The 18,335-nt window shown below is 48.3% G+C and overlaps 1 protein-coding gene across 1 annotated transcript in view; it reads right to left on the bottom strand.

Annotated features, from left to right (window-relative positions):
- Positions 1-973: 973 nt before the first annotated feature.
- Positions 974-18,335, bottom strand: part of SLC35F3 (solute carrier family 35 member F3) — a 112,162-nt gene continuing 94,800 nt past the window's right edge. The window contains exons 3-7 of the mRNA XM_077751670.1: positions 14,950-15,169; positions 8,158-8,283; positions 5,494-5,686; positions 4,632-4,721; positions 974-2,465 (exon numbers count right to left, since the gene is read on the bottom strand). Coding sequence (XP_077607796.1) covers positions 2,230-2,465; positions 4,632-4,721; positions 5,494-5,686; positions 8,158-8,283; positions 14,950-15,169 — 865 coding nt within the window. The 3' untranslated portion in view covers positions 974-2,229. The remainder of the gene's footprint in view (positions 2,466-4,631; positions 4,722-5,493; positions 5,687-8,157; positions 8,284-14,949; positions 15,170-18,335) is intronic.

The raw sequence follows: 18,335 nt of genomic DNA, 5'->3' as shown, positions 1-18,335 counted from the left end.
AACAGCACATCTGTATCCCTTGGATAAATGTGCAATTGCTGGGTCATAGGATAGTTCTATTTGTAATCTTTTGAGGAACCTCCATACTGTTTTCCAGAGTAGCTGCACCAGTTTGCATTCCCACCAGCAGTGCAATAGAGTTCCTCTTTCTCAGCATCCTCGCCAACATCTGCTGTTGCCTGACTTGTTCCTGTTAGCCACTCTGACAGGTGTGAGGTGGTGTCTCATTGTGGTTTGGATTTGTATTTCCCCGATGATCAGTGATGTCGAGCATCAGCTCACCAGTTCTGACCCCCAGGAGCAAGTGGTGCATGGTGTATAGTTGTTCTAGGTGTGGCTGGCAGGGTGACGTGTCCTGAAGAGGCTTGTCACCTCCTCTCTGCCCACACCTCCCCCCCTCAGAGCACCTGGCCATTTGTAGCTGCAGAATGAGAGACATGGGAACTTAGAGCCCCCGGCTGCAGCTACTTGGAACAGAACACTGAAGCTGGTATCGCAAAATCTTTACGGAGCTAGAACGAGGTTAGGACACCGAGGCAGAAGTGAGGGGTGGGAGGGAGTGGAGCTGGAAGAAGGCGTCAACATGGTGCCTGAGGCCGCCACTTGGAGGCAGCTATGAGTGAAAGCCGAGCTGAGGAAGCAGTCTGTGCTGAAAAGAGAGACAGAAGCAATGTCCAGAGCATAGTAGGGGGCAGGCGCCTGGAGGGAAAGGAGAGGGGGGTGATGGAGAGGAGGAGGGGAGGGAGAAGTTGCCTCAAGACGTTTTCTATGAGGCTCAACTGGCCATTTTGCATTTTGCTTTTGTGACCTCTGTTTATCCAGTGAGAATCTTCTCCCCTGGAGGTGGTTGGGTGGGTTTCCGTGCCTTGATGGTGTGGGAGGTTGGGACCTGCTGGGAACGGAGGTTGGTGGGAGTGGTGGGGGTGTGGGTGTGGGAATTCAACAAAGTGGCCACCAACACAGCACGCCATGCTTCGTTTTGAAATAGTTTATTAATCTGTTTGGCCAAACAGGTAATGGAAACTGAGAATAATAATCTGCTAAAAAGTTCAGGTCACGAATGCCCCTTTCCCCTATGAAACGAAAGACTCCATGGGTAACAGAGTGCACCATTGGGTTATGACAACATTTCAAAATAAGGTTTCCATTTCGTATGTAACAATGTAAACTTCAAAAATAGTAAACTCTAACCCCCTTGTCCCTCTTTACAAGATCTATCACAGATAGAAGTTTTCTGGCAGACCTAGATTGTGTACGTAAACAGCCTGGTGCTTTAAAAGTTTCATAAAAAGGTTTACAGGTTCAGGAAGAAATTTTTCAATCTTGGTCGTGAAGTGAAAGCAATCAGCAATCCACCTCCAGCACAGCCTACCTTGTATGTGCATTGCACACTGCTAACCATGTACCATTACACCGGTCACCGGCTCGTCATTTTTTGTACACATACACACACACATATAGTTTTATTGGTTTCTAAAGATTTTTACATCTAAATGATAAGACGGCGCCAGTGACTTACAATGTCACCTCGCTTCACATAGGTAAAGACGAAAATTCTGTAGAAGGCACTGTAATTTCTCGCGCATGATCTTACACTGGGGCCAGCTGGGGCTTGGACGTCTCTTTCCCTCTCTGTCACCCGGCTCGGGCCTGTCCCCCTCCAACCGTCGGCCCGAGGTTAAGTCCACAGTCGATGGGTTCCAAAGTCCGTTTTCCTTTTCTGCGTCACCTCTTGACATCCTCATCCGTCCCTCCGTCCGTCCAGATTAACTGAACAGTTAGCTTTTGGTTCATTGAGATCCCTTAAAATTAAGAATACAGCTCTGGTATAAAACAAAATATGACCCTACCATAGCTGAAAAGTAATCACAGTGTGCAATGTAATTTTTCAGTTGCTAAGATTCAGAACACTTGGCCCTGCCTCTCGTCATCCCCAAGACAACCAATGCCAGGGTAGTCGTAACCAGCCTTACATTCATTGAAAAAGGGCCGAGAGGCCCTTCTGGTCTCTTTCATCTTGAATTGGTAACCTTAGGTGAAAGGTCTGATGTGGAAAAAGTGCAAGCAAATTGGACATGCCAATAAATACCATATAACTTACCGCAGATTACCGGAACTGTACAGGTATGTACACCTTACCGAAGTGAGGGACCCCCGCCAGGAAGAGACCCCCCCCAAGTCACTAACAACGAGCGTGAGCGTTCGCCCCAGAGTTCTGGGGGGCTTCGGTCAGCGGGCAAACGAAGGGCGGGCTCTTCTGTTCTTGCTCTGAGGTCCCGAGCCCGGGTCTGCGGCGCCCTCCGCAGTCTCCTCCTTCTTCCTCACTTTGAGGCGGGTGAGCAGCTTGATCAACCAGACATCCCACTCCTCGGGCAAGAGCAGGAGGAGGAAGCCCAGGCCGATGATGATGATGGCGATGACCCGGACCCCGTTGAAGACGATCTTACTGGTGTAGTGATCAACCACTGCACGGGACACAGAAAAGCCGGGTTACCGGGAGGTGAGCCCGGCGCAGGGCCGGGGCGTCCTCTCGTGCGGGCCGGCAGGAAGTAGTCTTCCTTGACCACAGAATCTTCCTCGGTGTGGCTTTGTTCCTTGCGGGCAGGGACTGCCTCTTAATTTTAAAACACCGCCTTGGTGTGAAGCCTGGTGCTTGTATCTCACTTCCTCAAACTGACCCAGCACCTTAGTTCAGACACTGATTTATGTGACAGACAAAACAAATGGCAGGGGGCAGTTGGACAGACACACACACACACACACACACACACACACACACCCTGAAGATTAATTTTGGCCACCCCTGGGTGGCAGGATAATGAAAACACTATGACTTTCTTTATTTTTTTGGTACTTTTCATGTTTTCTACGATGACAGTTTATACTTGTAATTTAAAAGCGTCATTTCCCAATATATGCATATATACAGTTTGAAGACCAAACTCACACTGGTGTTTTGAAGATAATAGAGACAATTTCTTGTTCTGCCCCAGGCCATTATTAGCACGAGGCTCTAAAGCCACCTGGGCTGTCACTGACTATTCAAGTTTATTAAAGGTCCACAGGGCATAGGGCTCATACCTGACCCACATCGGGTGAGGGAACACAGGATTAAGGGGACATTAAGGTTTTTCTTTTTTCTTTTTTTGGTTTTATTTCCCTGTTTTCTTAATTAAAACCAGACAAAGCAAATTTGGAGGCCACCTTCTACACAAGAGATACCAACTGCTTTCTTTTAAATCACTCGGTGAAAGAGCGTTTGCTGACTTAGAGCACGCCGCCTTTGAAAACCACCTTGCTGGCCTGCAGTCTGCCAACTTTCCACCTCTGGGTCCAGGATGTGGCCCTGGGCATGGCCTGGCTCTGTCCTTCTCCCTCACGGGCCTCCACTTTCCCTGCCCCCCCCCCCAACCTTCCCTCCCTCTCACCTTGTCTATAGGACAGGCAGAGAAAGACAAAGGGATAAAAGTTAAAACTGAAAAAAAAAATTGTTAGTAGCCCTTTTGTGGAATTAAAGTGCCTCTTGTATCTCACTGTAATTCAGCAAGGCTTTAATTTTTAATAATGGCAGAACATTCCGTGAATGCGACAGACGGGGGATAGTCAATTAGCCGGGCCCGTGGGCTGCGCCAGGGACAGGCATCAGGGAGAGTCGGGCAACCACCCAAAGGCTCTGCTCTGACACATCAGGTAATGGCAGACCTCTCTGCTCCTCTCTTCCAATTGAAAATGGAATGTGATCCCTTCCTTTGAGGCATAATTAAACCCCTTATGTTGCAGGCGAGTAATGAGAAATGATCCTGATTTCTCTCTCAAACACCTGGCTGTATGATACGGTGAAAGTGAGCACCCATCTAGGGGCCCCCTGTGATCTGCCTTCTCGCAGGTAGAACACCGTGACTATAAAGATGCCGTAAGGGGTGGGCGTAAGTTGAGAAGCTATTTTTCAGGAGGGAGCAGCGTTTGGAGGTTACCACTGTAACCCTCACACCCTGAGCACATTTTCTGCTCCAGGAAGTCACTTACAAAAATTAATTTTTTTTCCTGCTATTTTTCCATACTTATTACTCACATTAATGATATTCATCTCTGGTCCTCACACCAGTTAGCACTGAGATGGCTTGAGACTAGCTGTACTTTGGTGTGCTAAGTGAAAATCCGTGCATTCCGGAGAAATACCATATATGTAACAAACACCAACATTTTTGTACCTAAGTGCTCACTTTCTTTTGGTTTTTAAAGTTTATTTATTTATTTTGAGAGAGAGTGAGCACACCTCTCTCTCTCTCTCAAAATAAATAAATACAAGTAGGGGAGGGACACAGAGAGAGAGAAAGAGAGAGAGAGAGAAAATCCCAAGCAGGCTCTGCGCTGTCAACGTGAAGCCTGATGCAGGGCTTGGTCCCACGAACTGTGAGAACATGACCTGAGCTGAAATCAAGAGTCAGACCCTCAACTGACTGAGCCACCCAAGCGCCCCAAGTGCTTTCTTCCTATACAGAAGGTTAAACATGCTTTCCACAGCAGGCACAGCAAGAGGGTCTGTGAATATGCATGTTTGTAAGTTGCACACGTGTGTGTGTGTGTGTGTGTGTGTGTACAAGCAAATATAGGAAGCCATACAGGCTTACCTGCATTTACAGGTACACTGAGGACGATTCCAACAGACATCAGAGTGGGATACGTAACAGCAATTCCAAAATTTAATACAATATTGAATGCTGAAATAAAGAACAGAAAAAGGGGGTTATTCGTGACTGGTCCTGAACTTTACAGCCTCCCCGGTCTGTCCCACCTGCCCTTCTCTGATGAGGCTGGAGTCACAGGAGTTACCATTGCCCTTTGCTCTGACTCAGTGACCTTGGGTGGAGATTAGGGTCAAACACTCTGATTATGTAGCTTCCCCCCCTTCCCTGAGCTCTGAAGAAAGGAAAGGCACTGGAAAAGAGGGCTGGGGGCACCCTACTCACCCTACATCCCAGTGCGTTTTGCCAGCAGTGACTATGGGCAGGCGTTTTGGGTCATGCACTGTTAGATGGAAACTGGGCAAGGCACCTTCTTGGCTACTTTTCTGCCTAGGACCAGCCTTCCATCAAGTAATGGTGATGGTGGTATTAACCATAATGGTAACTGATAATATTTATTGGACATTGATGCATATCAGTGTTCTAAGAACTCTGCATGTATTATTTGCCAATTCCCTCCCGGTCCTGTAGGGATTATTCTGTTCTCAGCAGGTCAGATGCACCACTATTCAGAGGGGCAGTGACTATGGCTACTACTGCCTTGACTGTGGCTCTGGATTAGAATCCAGGGCCATCTTTACGAAGACTTAACAGTCTTTAAAGACTCAACGATCTTGAGAAGCCCAGGGAACTTAAGCATAAGAAGAAAATGGTTTTCTTCTTCAGGGCACGGGTTTCCAGATCCCAGTCCTGCTCATCCATCCCCGCTTCTGACGGTGGGCATTCGGACAGGGCGCTGGCCACTTACTCAATAAGAGGACTGAAAATCCACAAAGGTTGCCCCATGGAATGTCATCAAAAGAGCTCCAGTATTCCACTTTGGTAAAGTAGAGGATGATGGGAATACAGGTGATGAAGAGGATGTTAAACACACCCAAAATGGACAAAAATAAGGCGGCTTCTCCAAACTTAGCACTGCCCAGGAGGAGCTTGAACAGAACCTGCCAGAGAAAGCAGAGGAGGGTGGGTGAAGGCTCACCCCAGATGTCACCTTGTCACAGGGGAAGTAGAGTACACCTGATGAGGCTGGGCTGGACCACAGGAGAGCAGCCACGTGATGGGTAAATCCTTCCTCACTAGGCTTCCTGGAGAAGGTGGTGGGGTGTGACCTATGAGCACCTGTACACATATCCAAATCTTAGTAGTGCCACAATGGAGAGTTCTGGATCTCTGGCCTCAGAGAAGGCATCTGCAGGGCTCATGGGTTTTCACTCTGGGCTTGATTTGTCTGTGTTGTGTTCATTTAATGTTTATTTATTTTTCAAAGAGAGAGACAGACACAGAGCACAAGTGGGTAAGGGCTGAGATGGAGAGGGAGACACAGAATGGGAAGCAGGATCCAGGCTCTGAGCTGTCAGCACAGAGCCAGCCGTGGGACTCGAACTCACGAGCCATGAGATCACGACCCAAGCCAAAGTCAGATGCTCAACTTACTGAGCCCCCCAGGTACCCCTGTCTGTGCTGTATTCATGATATGACATCCCAGCTTCAGAGAGTCTGAAGATGAGGAAGCCACAGGCATTAGAAGTGGCTGCCATGACGACACAGTCCTCTTGCAGATCTCTGACTCTGCACAACACAGCTTGACCCCAGCAGAAAGAGCTTTGACTGAAAAAACATTTTCTACAAATCGAAGGCAGAGGGACTTTAACACTCACAGCTCATCTCTGCTCCATCCCACCATCCCGTTCCAGAAACGACATGGATTATAGTGGAATGCGTCCCACTCTGATTTCTTACACCTGTTCTTGTTTGTACGTATTTCAAGTGTGTGAGGGCCGGAAAGAGAGGGATAGAGGTGCCTGGAGTGGCCGAGAAGCTGGGATTATAGAGCCAGCGGCCCCCGTGTTCAGGGAACGATCCACAACCAGGGAACTAACTGATGTGAGTCCAGCTTGAGTCTCTTCCTTCTCTGCCTGCTTCTTCCTTTTTTCAGCCAGTTCACAAATCCTTCAGGTATTTCTGGGCATACGTGCAAGGAGCATGAAAAGGGAAATAAATTGCTTATGGCCTTCCACCCACTGGCCCCTCTGCATAAAGATGTGGCAGTGGACGAGATGGGTCATGGGAGTAGAAATCAGCATTATTTGTGTTCATTGTGGATTGACTGCATTTCCGTATGCTCTCTGCTTCCCATTAGCACGCAGTTAATTCAGTGTGGCCTTGTCCTATTTTCTGCATTTGAATAGTGGCTTTGAAGTCTCAGAGTGGCGTGGGCCTATCGCATCCTTGTGGCAAGCTGCATTCCAGAGAAGGGAGATGGCGTGTGCGCATCTCTCTGTGGGCAGTGAGGGCGGGGAGCTGATGAAGGTTGGGAAGGCACAGTTATTTCGCATCCCAAAACCACAAAACATTTTACGCATAGAGCTGGGAAAAAGGTGCCTTTTCTTATACCTCTCTACCATACTTCCTTCTCTCTGTCCTCCTGTCTGGATCCACAAAAGGCCAGTAAGTCTCAAAGCTAAGTCCTCACTCCTCATTGAATCTTCCAGGTCAGGTTCCCAGCTTGGAGGCCAGAGACTATTTTGCATTCTTCACCGTGGATATAAAAGAAGGAGAGAGGAAGAAAGGGAAGGAGGAGTGAGAGCAGTCAGGAGCCATGATGGGGTGGGGAAGGAGAGAGCAGGGATCAAAAATGGTCCCATTCAGGGGCACCTGGGTGGCTCAGTTGGTTAAGCAACTGACTTCGGCTCAGGTCATGATCTTGAGGTTCATGAATTCAAGCCCCTCATCAGGCTCTGTGCTGACAGCTCAGAGCCTGGAGCCTACTTCCCATTCTGTGTCTCCCTCTCTCTCGGCCCCTCCCCTGCTTGTACTCTGTCTCTCTCTCAAAAATAAATGAACATTAAAAAAAAATTTTTTTTTTAAATGGTCCCATCCAGATCTGCAGTTGGGACATGCTTTCCAGTGCTTCCTAACATTTTGTCAAAAATACGTTATAATTCCCATATCGTAGTTGTTTCTTGGATCTCTGGGTGGTGCTTAAAATGCATTATGAATTCATGCTGAGCAAAAACCATGTGATAAGAGATTTCACTGACAAGGCTGCACCAGATATTTAAATCTTCACATCGAACCTGGTGGAAAATTATCTCCCCAAACACTGAAGCGGCCCTTTAGGGCCCCTGATACTCTCCAGTCCTTGCCAAACAATGAAGTCACTAAAATCTGACACTGCCGATCCACTGTTCCATCTATGTTATCCCTAGTACTGCAAAGATATGGCCGTTGATGGAAAGATCTAGAGAGCCAAAGCCAAGAACGGGTGCACGCCTCATCACTGCAAGTCTGTTTGCTGCTCATCTTAAAACACAAGTGCCATCAAGGTGCCCCAAAAGTGCCGGGCCAGCCATGCAGAGGCCTGCTGTTCTCTCCTGGGAAAGCTCAGAGAGCTTGCCCCACACGCACTTACCTTGTAGAGGGCAGACATGGATGCAGAGCCCACCACCAGCGCTATGCCGATGACCGAGTGGCTGTGGAAGCCATCCGCATAGGTCATCATCACGATCCCAGCGATGGCGAGGATGGCGGCCACAATCTGGACAGAAGGAAGAAGACAGCGGTGAGGGTAGTGGTGGGGAATCTGATGGGCCGCCAGGGGGTGAATGAGGTAGAAAAGCTCATGGAAGTTCAGTAATGGGAGGGAAGGGAAAGGGAAGACCTCCTTTCCAGGTCTCTGGAGAATGAGCGAGGTCTCTGCTCTTGCTCAGTAAAGCTTGGTGCCACCAAGGAACCTGGGATGGTTGGCCGCAAGGAGACACACTGAGGCCCAGCATCCTGTGGTGACCCGTCACTGTCAGCCTCGGGAACCACAGGGGAGGTGGCCAGAACGCCAACAGCGGTTTGGCCGTGACAAGGCTTGGTAGACAACATCTGGAAATCGCCTCAGTTCCTTCCCAACCTTCTGAAGGCGCCTCATGTGATCTTGCTTTTACTCACTTTGTATCTCAACAGAGAAAGGGCACAGATCTTGGCCCCGTTAACTCACCAGCAGTAGGGTCTTCTGATAGAGCAAGTGTCATGTGCCAAAGGGCAACAGTGTCCTGACCCTGGGGGCGCAGCTCCTTTTCTTAGCTGCTGCAGGGCCATCCCTCACTCTGCACCCCCTTAATCCTGTCATTATCCGGATACAGACTTCTTGGGTTGAATGGCCGTTCCAGGGAGATGTACACGTTCCTGCCATTGCGCACAATAAGACTGTCGGATGACCCAGGGGACTAGCTCCGTGGGATAACATTTCGCCAAGGAGAAATGCATCAGCACAGAGAATAAGGACACGTTTGAACCCGAGGTGGTCAGGGAGCTACCTAAATGTCGCTGGTGTGAAGTGCGGAGGGGGATGCTGTAAGCAAAACACGGGGAGGCCAGAACAAATGTGTGCAGTACAAGTTTACACTACTGGATTCACTGAGCACTTTCTCTTAACGGATCATGCAAACTGACCTCGGCTACCTGCAACAATATCAGACAGTCACCATTTACTAACTCGGTGGTCACAGGAGAAGTGTTTTCTATGTATTTTCTCGTTTAAATCTCAGAGTAGGTAGATATGACCATTCATTTCATTTTGTAAACATGAAGATTTTGGCTCAGAGAGGCTACGTAACTCGTCCAAGGTCAAAGCACTGGTGTGTGGCTGAGCCGGGACGCCAAATTTCAGGTCTGTCTGATTGCAAAGTCTAAACAGGAAAGGATGGTTCACATAATATGCCGCCGTCAACCACACTCTCTGAGAGTTGAACGGAGGTTTCCTTTGCGGCTTAAACATAACATTTTCAGGTTAGTGAAGGGTAATGTGGTTGAGTCTCATGCAGTGTGAGTTACCTATTTCTGGTATATTCCTTACGCAGTACTTCCTTGTCATGGTAAATCTGTGCCTAGAACACAGAGGCTCTGGAGGGGGCAGGTGACGGTCATTTGCTAGAGAAGACCAGGCAGGCCCTTGTCTGCCTACTTGTCCTTTTCAGGGTTAGGAACTCGCTGTCACTGAGAGGCTTCATTCTGCATCATCCCTTGAATCTATTGCATATTCAAATGCTACCCGTACTGTGCACAACTGTTCACGTAGAGAAAGAAACAGAGATAGTAAAACAATAAAGGAGCTTCTTCCCCCTTCATATGAAGAGAGGGGCAAGCGATAAGGCCGGCAGCGGAAGAGGGTGGCTTCTGGTCCAGGGGACACACGCACAGTGTGCTGCCTGGAACAGTTCAACCTGGCTGGGCATTGAAGGTCCGCAGATAGAAAAATAACTAGAAAAAAGAGGGAGGGAAGAAAATAGCTGCATGTCGGATGATTCGGTGCAGCTCCAAAGGCAGTTGAGGCTTTTCAAACTTGGGGCTGAAGTTTCAAGGAAACGAAGGAGATCAGGGGCTTATTTTCTCCCGAAGGCTTAGCAGGCTGGTCTCCAGCCTCTTGCTCTGCCTTCCCTACTGGTTAAATAACGAAGGGCTGAAAGCTTCCGCCTGGGCTGTGCTGTGCAGAAGAGCAGAGGGAAGGGGCTGGAGGGGTAACAGGGAGAGCCTTCCAGTCAGTACTTGGGGAGTCGAGGCCCCAAGAGTTCATGCTGACAGGTGGCCCCAGGGGACTGTGGTCTCCTCCCAGCTCAGACCTCCAGTTCTCCTCCTGGGAGTCCCTGACACAAGTCACCGGGGACTCCTGTGAGCTCCACTGTAAGCACCGTTCTCCTGGCACCAGCAGTCCTGATGGGACCCCCTAGCCTTGAGCCTGGGGCGCACCCACAGTGCTGGAGCTCAGCTCACTCTTCATGCCCCCCGACACAGGGCAGGGCTGAAACACCCTATGGATCTGGGGCGCGGAGCCTGGAAGTCCTTCCTCAAGATGGACATTTCTTTCAAGATCCTAGTTCTATCTTTCAAGAATATGTGCAGGGGCGTCTGGGGAGCTCAGACCATTAAGTGTCCAACTTCGGCTCAGGTCACCATCTCATGGTTTGTGGGTTTGAGCCCCGCATTGGGCTCCGTGCTGACAGCTCAGATTCTGTGTGTGTGTGTGTGTCTCTCTCTCTCAAAAATAAACGTGAAACATTAAAAAAATTTTTTTTAAATGCGTGCATACTTTACGTTTATATCGTAACATATCTGGGGTTCTTGGTTTACACCTGGAAATGTTTCGTTGCGTATTTCCTGCATTACGATGTACTTTCCGGGAAGGCCAGACACGCCTGTCCTGTGGTTTCACATGCCCCTTGTCGTCTAGATCAGGGTGTCCCTGGGGGAGAATGCTGAGTTTGAGGAGAAAATAAAGCAAAGTAGACAGCTGAATTTCCCCCGGGCCTCCTTTCTCCCACCTTCCACCACCCCCTCCATGTAGCCCATTGACCTGTTCCTAAACAGGGACTCAGGGCTTCAAACGGATGGGTGACAGTGGCTCTAAGACCAACAAGGGTGAGAGCTACCATCCCTTCTTCAGCTGGAGGGGGAGGGGACTTAGACACAGGAGACACCGAGGCCAGGGTGGTGCCAATTACCCTCTTACCGGTGGCCTTGCTTCGCATGGTGACCCCACCAGAGCCTGCCTGGCCCCCGTGGGCTCTGAATTCAGAACCCCAGCCACTCAGTGATGTACCCTGCTTCCCTCGTGGCCACACTGTCCCCCCTCCCATGTCAGGCTGAGGGGAAGGAGGTAAAGCCCTCGAGCATCTAGGCGGAACGCCGGGTGCAGCACTGTAGAGTCGGGCCACCTCTCAGATGGGCTCTGCTCTCCCCTCTGCCCAGACCGCGATGGGCTACACGCCCTCTGCCCAACTGAGCCCCGGGTGCTACACTGCGGATGTGGACAGTCGGGGGCAATTTTGAGGAATGGAAAGGACACATTTTAAATATACTTTCCCTAACTCTAACCCTCCCAGCTCCTGACCACTCTTCCCCACTCAGACTATGGGAGTTTGGTGGGGATCCTCTCTCTAGGTGACTCCTCCGATTTCAGAGCATGGGAAGGGGCTGGCTGTGAGCCCTGAAGTGCCCCCCGTGCTCTGGGTCATCCCCCGGCTGTGCTCAAGCGGCAGGGGGCGGCCTCCCAAACAGAAGGCAGTCAGATCCGAAGTTGGAGCTACCGTTTGGGAATGGCCCCTTGGGCGGCACCGAGAAGCACCGTCATATTGCAAACATCGGCTGGAATCTGAAATGGGAGCTGGTCTTTGGAAAAAGCATGGGATCCCCAGGAATGGGCTGTTGGGACTCGGGGGACCACGTGATGAGCTCTCAGCTTGCTGTCTTGCTTCTGCCTCAGTCCCTCCTGGCTAGAAAGCCCCAGCTACCACAGTTATGACCAGATGCTGAGGAAACAAAAGATCCCATCTTCCGTTTCCATCGAGATGCGGGTCTCACCCAGACAAGGCTTCTTTATCCAGCTGCTGAGCACAGCTGGGTGGGTCTCGGCTTTAGGAGAGGCCATTCTTCACGCCCTGAGTTCTACCTGCTTTTGTTCAACCGCTGCTTTCGCTACACAAAACTGCCTCCTTAGACATTTGTCAGCTTCCGGGACTGTCGCCAGAAGAACGGAGCTGATCCAACAAAGCCCTCCAGTCGAGAAGGAATAATCAAAATAACAATGCTGGGAAAGATAACAGTTACTGGGTTTTATGTGCCAGGCACGCATCATCTTATTTTATTCTCACAACTGTCCTATAAAATGAGTAATGAAAGCTTGGAGACGTTAAGTAACTTGCTCAAGGCCTAACAGCTTGTAAGAATGGAATCAAGACCCAAAGCCTAGTCCCTCGAGTCTAGTTAGAGCATCTCCCTATTGCATCAGAAACCCTGAATCTGGAGAGTCGGGGGGGACACACGGAAAGCCCATCTAAGCACAGGTCAAAGGGGACATAGTGGCCAACTTGAGTTGTTTTCAACAGCCACCTCTGATGCCTGAAGTGGCCAGATCTCCCCGGCGTGAGAAGATACGTTTGCCTCTTCTTGGTCAGCCCATGTGACCTGGAGCAGTTGATGTTTTCCACGAACCACAACCCTTGCGATGCGAGTAACTGTCGTAATGATGCAGATCCTCTGTGCAGTCTGTTCCCATAAACATAAAGTTGATGCTCCTTCGTCTTATATCTGTGTGACTCTCCACCTCAGATGCTCAGCCCCCAGGATGGGGAACACTGTTTGTTTCCTTCAATGTCTGGAACTTTCGTGCTGGCTAACCCAGCAGTCAGGGGAATCTAAAAGAACGCTTGCACCAGTTAGATTTTATCTTGGACCTAGGTTTCCACTACCAAGGGGGAAGTTTCCATCGCTCTGACCGCTGCTGGGGTCTCACGGATTTTGCTAGCTCTCTGAATTCTTAAAGAGGAGAAGAGGGGAATATACCATGACTTGGAGTGGGAAGATCTTGGATGGCGGGTGGGGGGGTCACAAGCTTCTCAGAGGAATAATGCTGATTAAAGAGACCACAGCTGAACAGCGCTTTACAGGTTACAAAATTTCATTGCCGACCCCAGCTTCTGGGACCCTCATTTCAGTGCTGGCCTAGTGATGGCTTCAACACAAAATTTTGTTCAGTATAAAGTGGTCAGGACGGACCGAACTGACCAAGTGGCAAGGACGGCTAGACAGGATCGTAGTTCAAGGGATGTCAGGGGACAAAACCCTCCTATCCATGAATAGCAACAAAGAAAAGATCTGGGTGTGCCATCTTGTCCTCTATGAGTGTAGGAGGGTTTCAAGTAGTTTCCCACCTACTTCTCTTAAGCTCAAAAAAAAAAAAAAAAAAGGAATATCCAACTTAGGTGCGGAATTCACCTTGAAGTTTCTCTTCCCAATTAATAGAGTCTCATTTGGAATTTTCTTTGGACATCAGAATCAGGTCGAAGAGCTTCCTGAATTCCCTTGGCACGTTGCATCAAAATAAAGTCACAGTGGGACCCAGGTCACTGGAGTCTGCCGTGTCCAGTCAGGTAGGCTGTTGAATAGATTACTGCTGGAAGTACTTGTGTTTCTTGTGCCGATGTATTAGATCATTTATTTGCTGAAAGCTTTTCTGGGTGGTAGCACAGCGAGTGAGTTTTAATTCCAAAATTAACACTGAGCCTTAAAACAAAATTTCCCCCGACTGCAAGCTAAAAATACTACTCAGCAGTTGACTCATGTCCCCACTGCTGTTTGAGTAACTAGGTGGGTGTGAATCCTCCATTGGGGTGATGTCATTGTTCCCAGGACAATGAGCAAAGGACACAGTGGAGGGCCTGGAGTGGAGGCTGCCCCTTGCTGGATGCCTCTGTGGTTCACGGTCACGGGGCTGCCCATCAAAAGGGCTCTCAGCTGCATGGCCGGCCCACGTGGCCTGAAGGTGCAGGAAGGAGTAAGCGATGTGCCCTGTCAACTAGCTGCGTGGCCAAATCTTTTGTGCTTGTTCACGGCGTGGTGATGGGGCAGTAGCAGCTCCTGGCCACCAGAGGGAGGCAAGCAGAGGCCACCAGGATTCTGTCAACTGAACTGTCACCTCGTGCTTTTATTCAGGGTGAGTCCCTTGCTTTAACACCTGAGAGTTGATAGTGCATTTGTCGTATTTCACACAACTGTTATGCAATTTGACTGGCTGAGTTTGACTAGCTCTTGACGGAATTTACTAAGTCTCGGATCTGATCCAACAACACGAGGTAATTCAAAGGACAGAACCACCCTCTCCCTTCGCCTGGGGTGTGAAGGAGATGAAACTGGCCCTCTACAATCTGGATTTAGCCTAAGTGTATCTGGCCCACTTTGGCTTGTACACACGGTCCAGACAAAGGACCAACAAGACTACACACATATGTATGTGGATGCGGAAGGATCTTCAGGCTTTCAGATGCATCCTAAGCAAAGGGTGACAAGGTTAGCAGAGGGCTCCAGGCTGGAGGGCACTGCTGCCCAGGAGAGAGAGAGAGAAAGCACGCAGAGAGGAAATGCATCACTATCCCCCGGGCGGGTCCCCGACTGGCACAAACTGTAGGGAATGCTTGTTGGAATGCTTGAAATGAACGGTGCTTTAATGAATGCTGGTCTAGGATGGTTTGCAAGCAAGAGAGTTTGCAAGGCACACCAAGAACTGGGCCCTCAGCCGGGGCCCCCTTTTCTGCTTCAAATCAGAAGGGAAGTGGTCAGCAGTTTATGCTTATGATGCAGCGCATGGAGCTAAGCAAGCCAATGGGCAGGTTTTGGTAGACATGATTGAGCGAGGGAGGAAGACAGAGAATAAGGAACTTACCCTCACTCCCATGAACCTGTCCCTGAGAACGATCCATGAGAGCAAGAACACAAAAGCTTTGTTGCAGCAGAATAAGACGGAGACATCCGTAGTGTTTATTTTCTTTATTGCATGTAAGTACAGGTAGTTTGTGAGTGTCCAAAGAACACCAAAGGGTGCTGCCTTTGTAAAAAACACCTTCAAAGTCAAGCCATTGTCTCCAAAAAATCGACAGCATTCCCTAAAACAAGGAAAGAGAGGCAGTGTTATTATATTCTTGGGTTGAGACAGATCATTTTTTCCCCCTATACCCATTTTTAAAGCAAATGAGGAAGGGGTGGGGTCGCTTCTTATTATGTTTTTAGGAACATCTATTAAAAAGCCCTTCAACCTATCACTTTGGTCCATTGAAGAAAATGTCCCACGATGATGGTCTGACATCATAGATTATTCTTTCTGCTCATGCTAAGTTTGGAACTGATGGTTCTAGACAGAAGGTGGTGGAGTGTTGGGCTTATCTGATCTGAAGAAGGCCCAGTTCCATGGCGACTGTCCGAGGAATTCTTTTACCTGCTTATTAAGAGAAGGAAGTCACTAGATCTTTTTTTGGGAGGCAGGGAGGGAAGAATATTTGAAGAGAGCTCACTAAAACATATTTAAAACAAAATTTACCTCGAGCTGGAATTGTCTCCGGCCAGGCAGGGGCAATCATTTTTTGGGCGCATCTCATACATTTTGGCTATAATATAAGTGGTGTTAACTATCTATGCATTTTCTCCATGAGGTCGTTTTTTAGGGTCTGTCCTTCCACCGTATTGAAGTTCATGTCTCCATGCCACCTAAGAAACTAGCACAGATTCAAGAGCTCAGCATCTGAACAGAGAGCGAGCTGAGGAAACACTTCTAGAAGGAGGTTTTTGAATGCCCTTCTGGATTTCAGGGGAAAGGACCATGAGTGTATGAAACACCATTTCAGAAAAACAAAGCCAGCTTTCCACACACAGAAGAAGAAGACAGTAGAGGAGGCCGTGGGGTAGACAGAGAGGACCAAGCCCTGAGAGGGGCGTGGTCTTCAGAGAGCCTGCTGTTGCCAGGACTTCCCTGGGAGCCAAGGTCATTGCTCTGCTGCCCTGACAGCCAGACAAAGGGATGGATGAACAAGGAGCCTGGCTCCCATGGCTGTCAGTGCCCAGGCTCACAGATTGGGCCCAGTGCAGCTGATGCATGAGTGAGGGAGGATGGGAGTGAGAGAAAAGAAATAACTAGCGTGGGGGGCTATAGCTGTAGTCTATGCCACTTAAAATTAAAATGCAGCAGAAGAGGAGGAAAATTAAGAGCAAGAGTCAAAGGGGATTTGGCGTGATTTTTAATTTAATTTGTTCTTATAATTAATCCAAAATGCAATCCACCTTTGCTCATTACTCGACTGTGGGATTGCCACAGAAGAAACAGCGAAACTCATGTTCTTTCGCTGAACTCAGCCCTCTGTTGCTTCTAAACCAGCACCAGAGGAAACATCTGAATCTCTGATGTTACCATGAGACCCGTTCAACTGAAATGATCCCAATTTGGCTTTATATAGACGAAACTCTCATCTGATAGGTTGATGTTTCTGCTGCTGCATGATTTTCATACAATATTACAGTGGAATTTCTCTATGGGGTTTTCTTGAGTCTCTGTTTATGGAACAGTCTTCTTTTCTTCAGGGGCGATGACCAAGGATGGCTTCCTTCATGTTTGTGTTTGACAGCAGCCACAAAGTGGTGTCAGTACTTTCAGCATGATCAATAGGAAATACAAATTAAAAATTTGGTAATGTTTGTTTATTTTTGAGAGAGAGAGACAGAGAGAGACAGAGACATGTGAGTGGGGGAGGGGCAGAAAGAGAGAGGGAGACATAGAATCCGAAGCAGGCTCCAGGCTCTGAGCCATCAGCACAGAGCCCAACGCAGGGCTCGAACCCATGGACCTCAAGATCTTGACCTGAGCTGAAGCTGGATGCTTAACCAACTCAGCCACCCAGGAGCCCCAGGAAGTACAAATTTTAACTCTACTTAGAGGTTACCCTTCTTAAGGGAGCACAATAAAGGTAGGATTTCCAAGTTTCCCTGACTCACTATTATAAAAAATGATTCATGCTGTGGTAGGGTCCATCCAACGTCAGTTGGACATCTTATGTCTTCTCTGAGAATCTGTGAGTAATTCTTCCAAAGTGTGATGGTTGTAGAAGTGGTGGGGAAGGGGGATCCATCCTGGAGATGGAAAAAACAAGATTTCTGGGCCCAGTAGAGTTCTTTTGGCCCTTTGTGGACTTGTGGCTGGGACAGTACAGCTCAGATGGGTAGATCTGGGTTCTAAGGAGACCAAGATGATTGGCCCTGAGCCAGTGAACCTTGTGCTGTTTTAAGACCAAAGGCTGTATGCTAATCTATGTCAGGTTGATTGCCCATGTGTATCCTTGATTGCAATGGACCCAAGGGAGATGATGAGCACAAATTCATTTCTTCCAGATACCTCTTCTTGGTACACAAAGAATAGAGTACAGTAGATACTCTCTTGACTTGTTTTTGCTTAACTGATATGACAGTTGAATGCCCTTCTTCCTTTGGCAGACCAAGTGCTCAAGGCTGGCAGGTTATTCTCCAGCATGCCCAAGCCCTCTGCTTCCTACCAACTGAGTCATGCGTTGGCCGAGATTTAGATATTGTTTGTTTCCAATCCTGTTTGTGCCAATTGTTCTTGGTTATTTCAACTGCATAATTTATTAGATATTTCCTAAACCAATGAAATATAGTGAGAAAAGAAAGTTGTGTTTTCCCTATGAAATCTAAGTTGAGAATTTCAGGGAAAAGTCAATAAAAGTCACTAAAATATTGCTCATGAATAACCCAACTAGGATAGCCTGGCTCAGTGGAATTAGGATGGCCATTTTTTTCAAATCAATAAGCACTTATTTATCACTTGTTGTATTCACAATTCTAGACAAGGCACTCTGGCTGCTATAGAACAAGTAAACAGTCCTTCCTTGGTTTCCTCAACAGAACTGATTTCCTCAACAGAAAGCAATGCACATTTAAATATAATTACATATTAGATGGTGTCTAATTATAACAATGCCACAGAATTCATGTTTAAGGGAGAGATTTAAACTGATTGGACAAGGCCTCACACAAGTTACGGATTTTGACCTGAACACTCAAGGATAGGTAGGATTTATAGTAAGGGATGGGGGAGAGAGAATGTCCTTGGAGAGAGAAGAAATTGTATCAATGAAACAAAAACAAATGGCTATAAAAAGGAGATAATATTGGAAATTAAATAAAGGACAGTTAAATTAAAAAGATTAAATAGAAGAGTTGGAGTATAAAGCCAAGATCTCTCATGAGAGAGGGGAGTGGGGGGGGGGG

Source organism: Crocuta crocuta, unplaced genomic scaffold, assembly GCF_008692635.1.
Source record: "Crocuta crocuta isolate KB4526 unplaced genomic scaffold, BGI_CrCroc_1.0 scaffold59, whole genome shotgun sequence".
NCBI classification, from domain to species: Eukaryota; Metazoa; Chordata; class Mammalia; order Carnivora; family Hyaenidae; genus Crocuta; species Crocuta crocuta.
The sequence above is the reverse complement of the archived record's forward strand: the minus strand, read 5'-3'. Positions and strand labels throughout refer to the sequence as shown.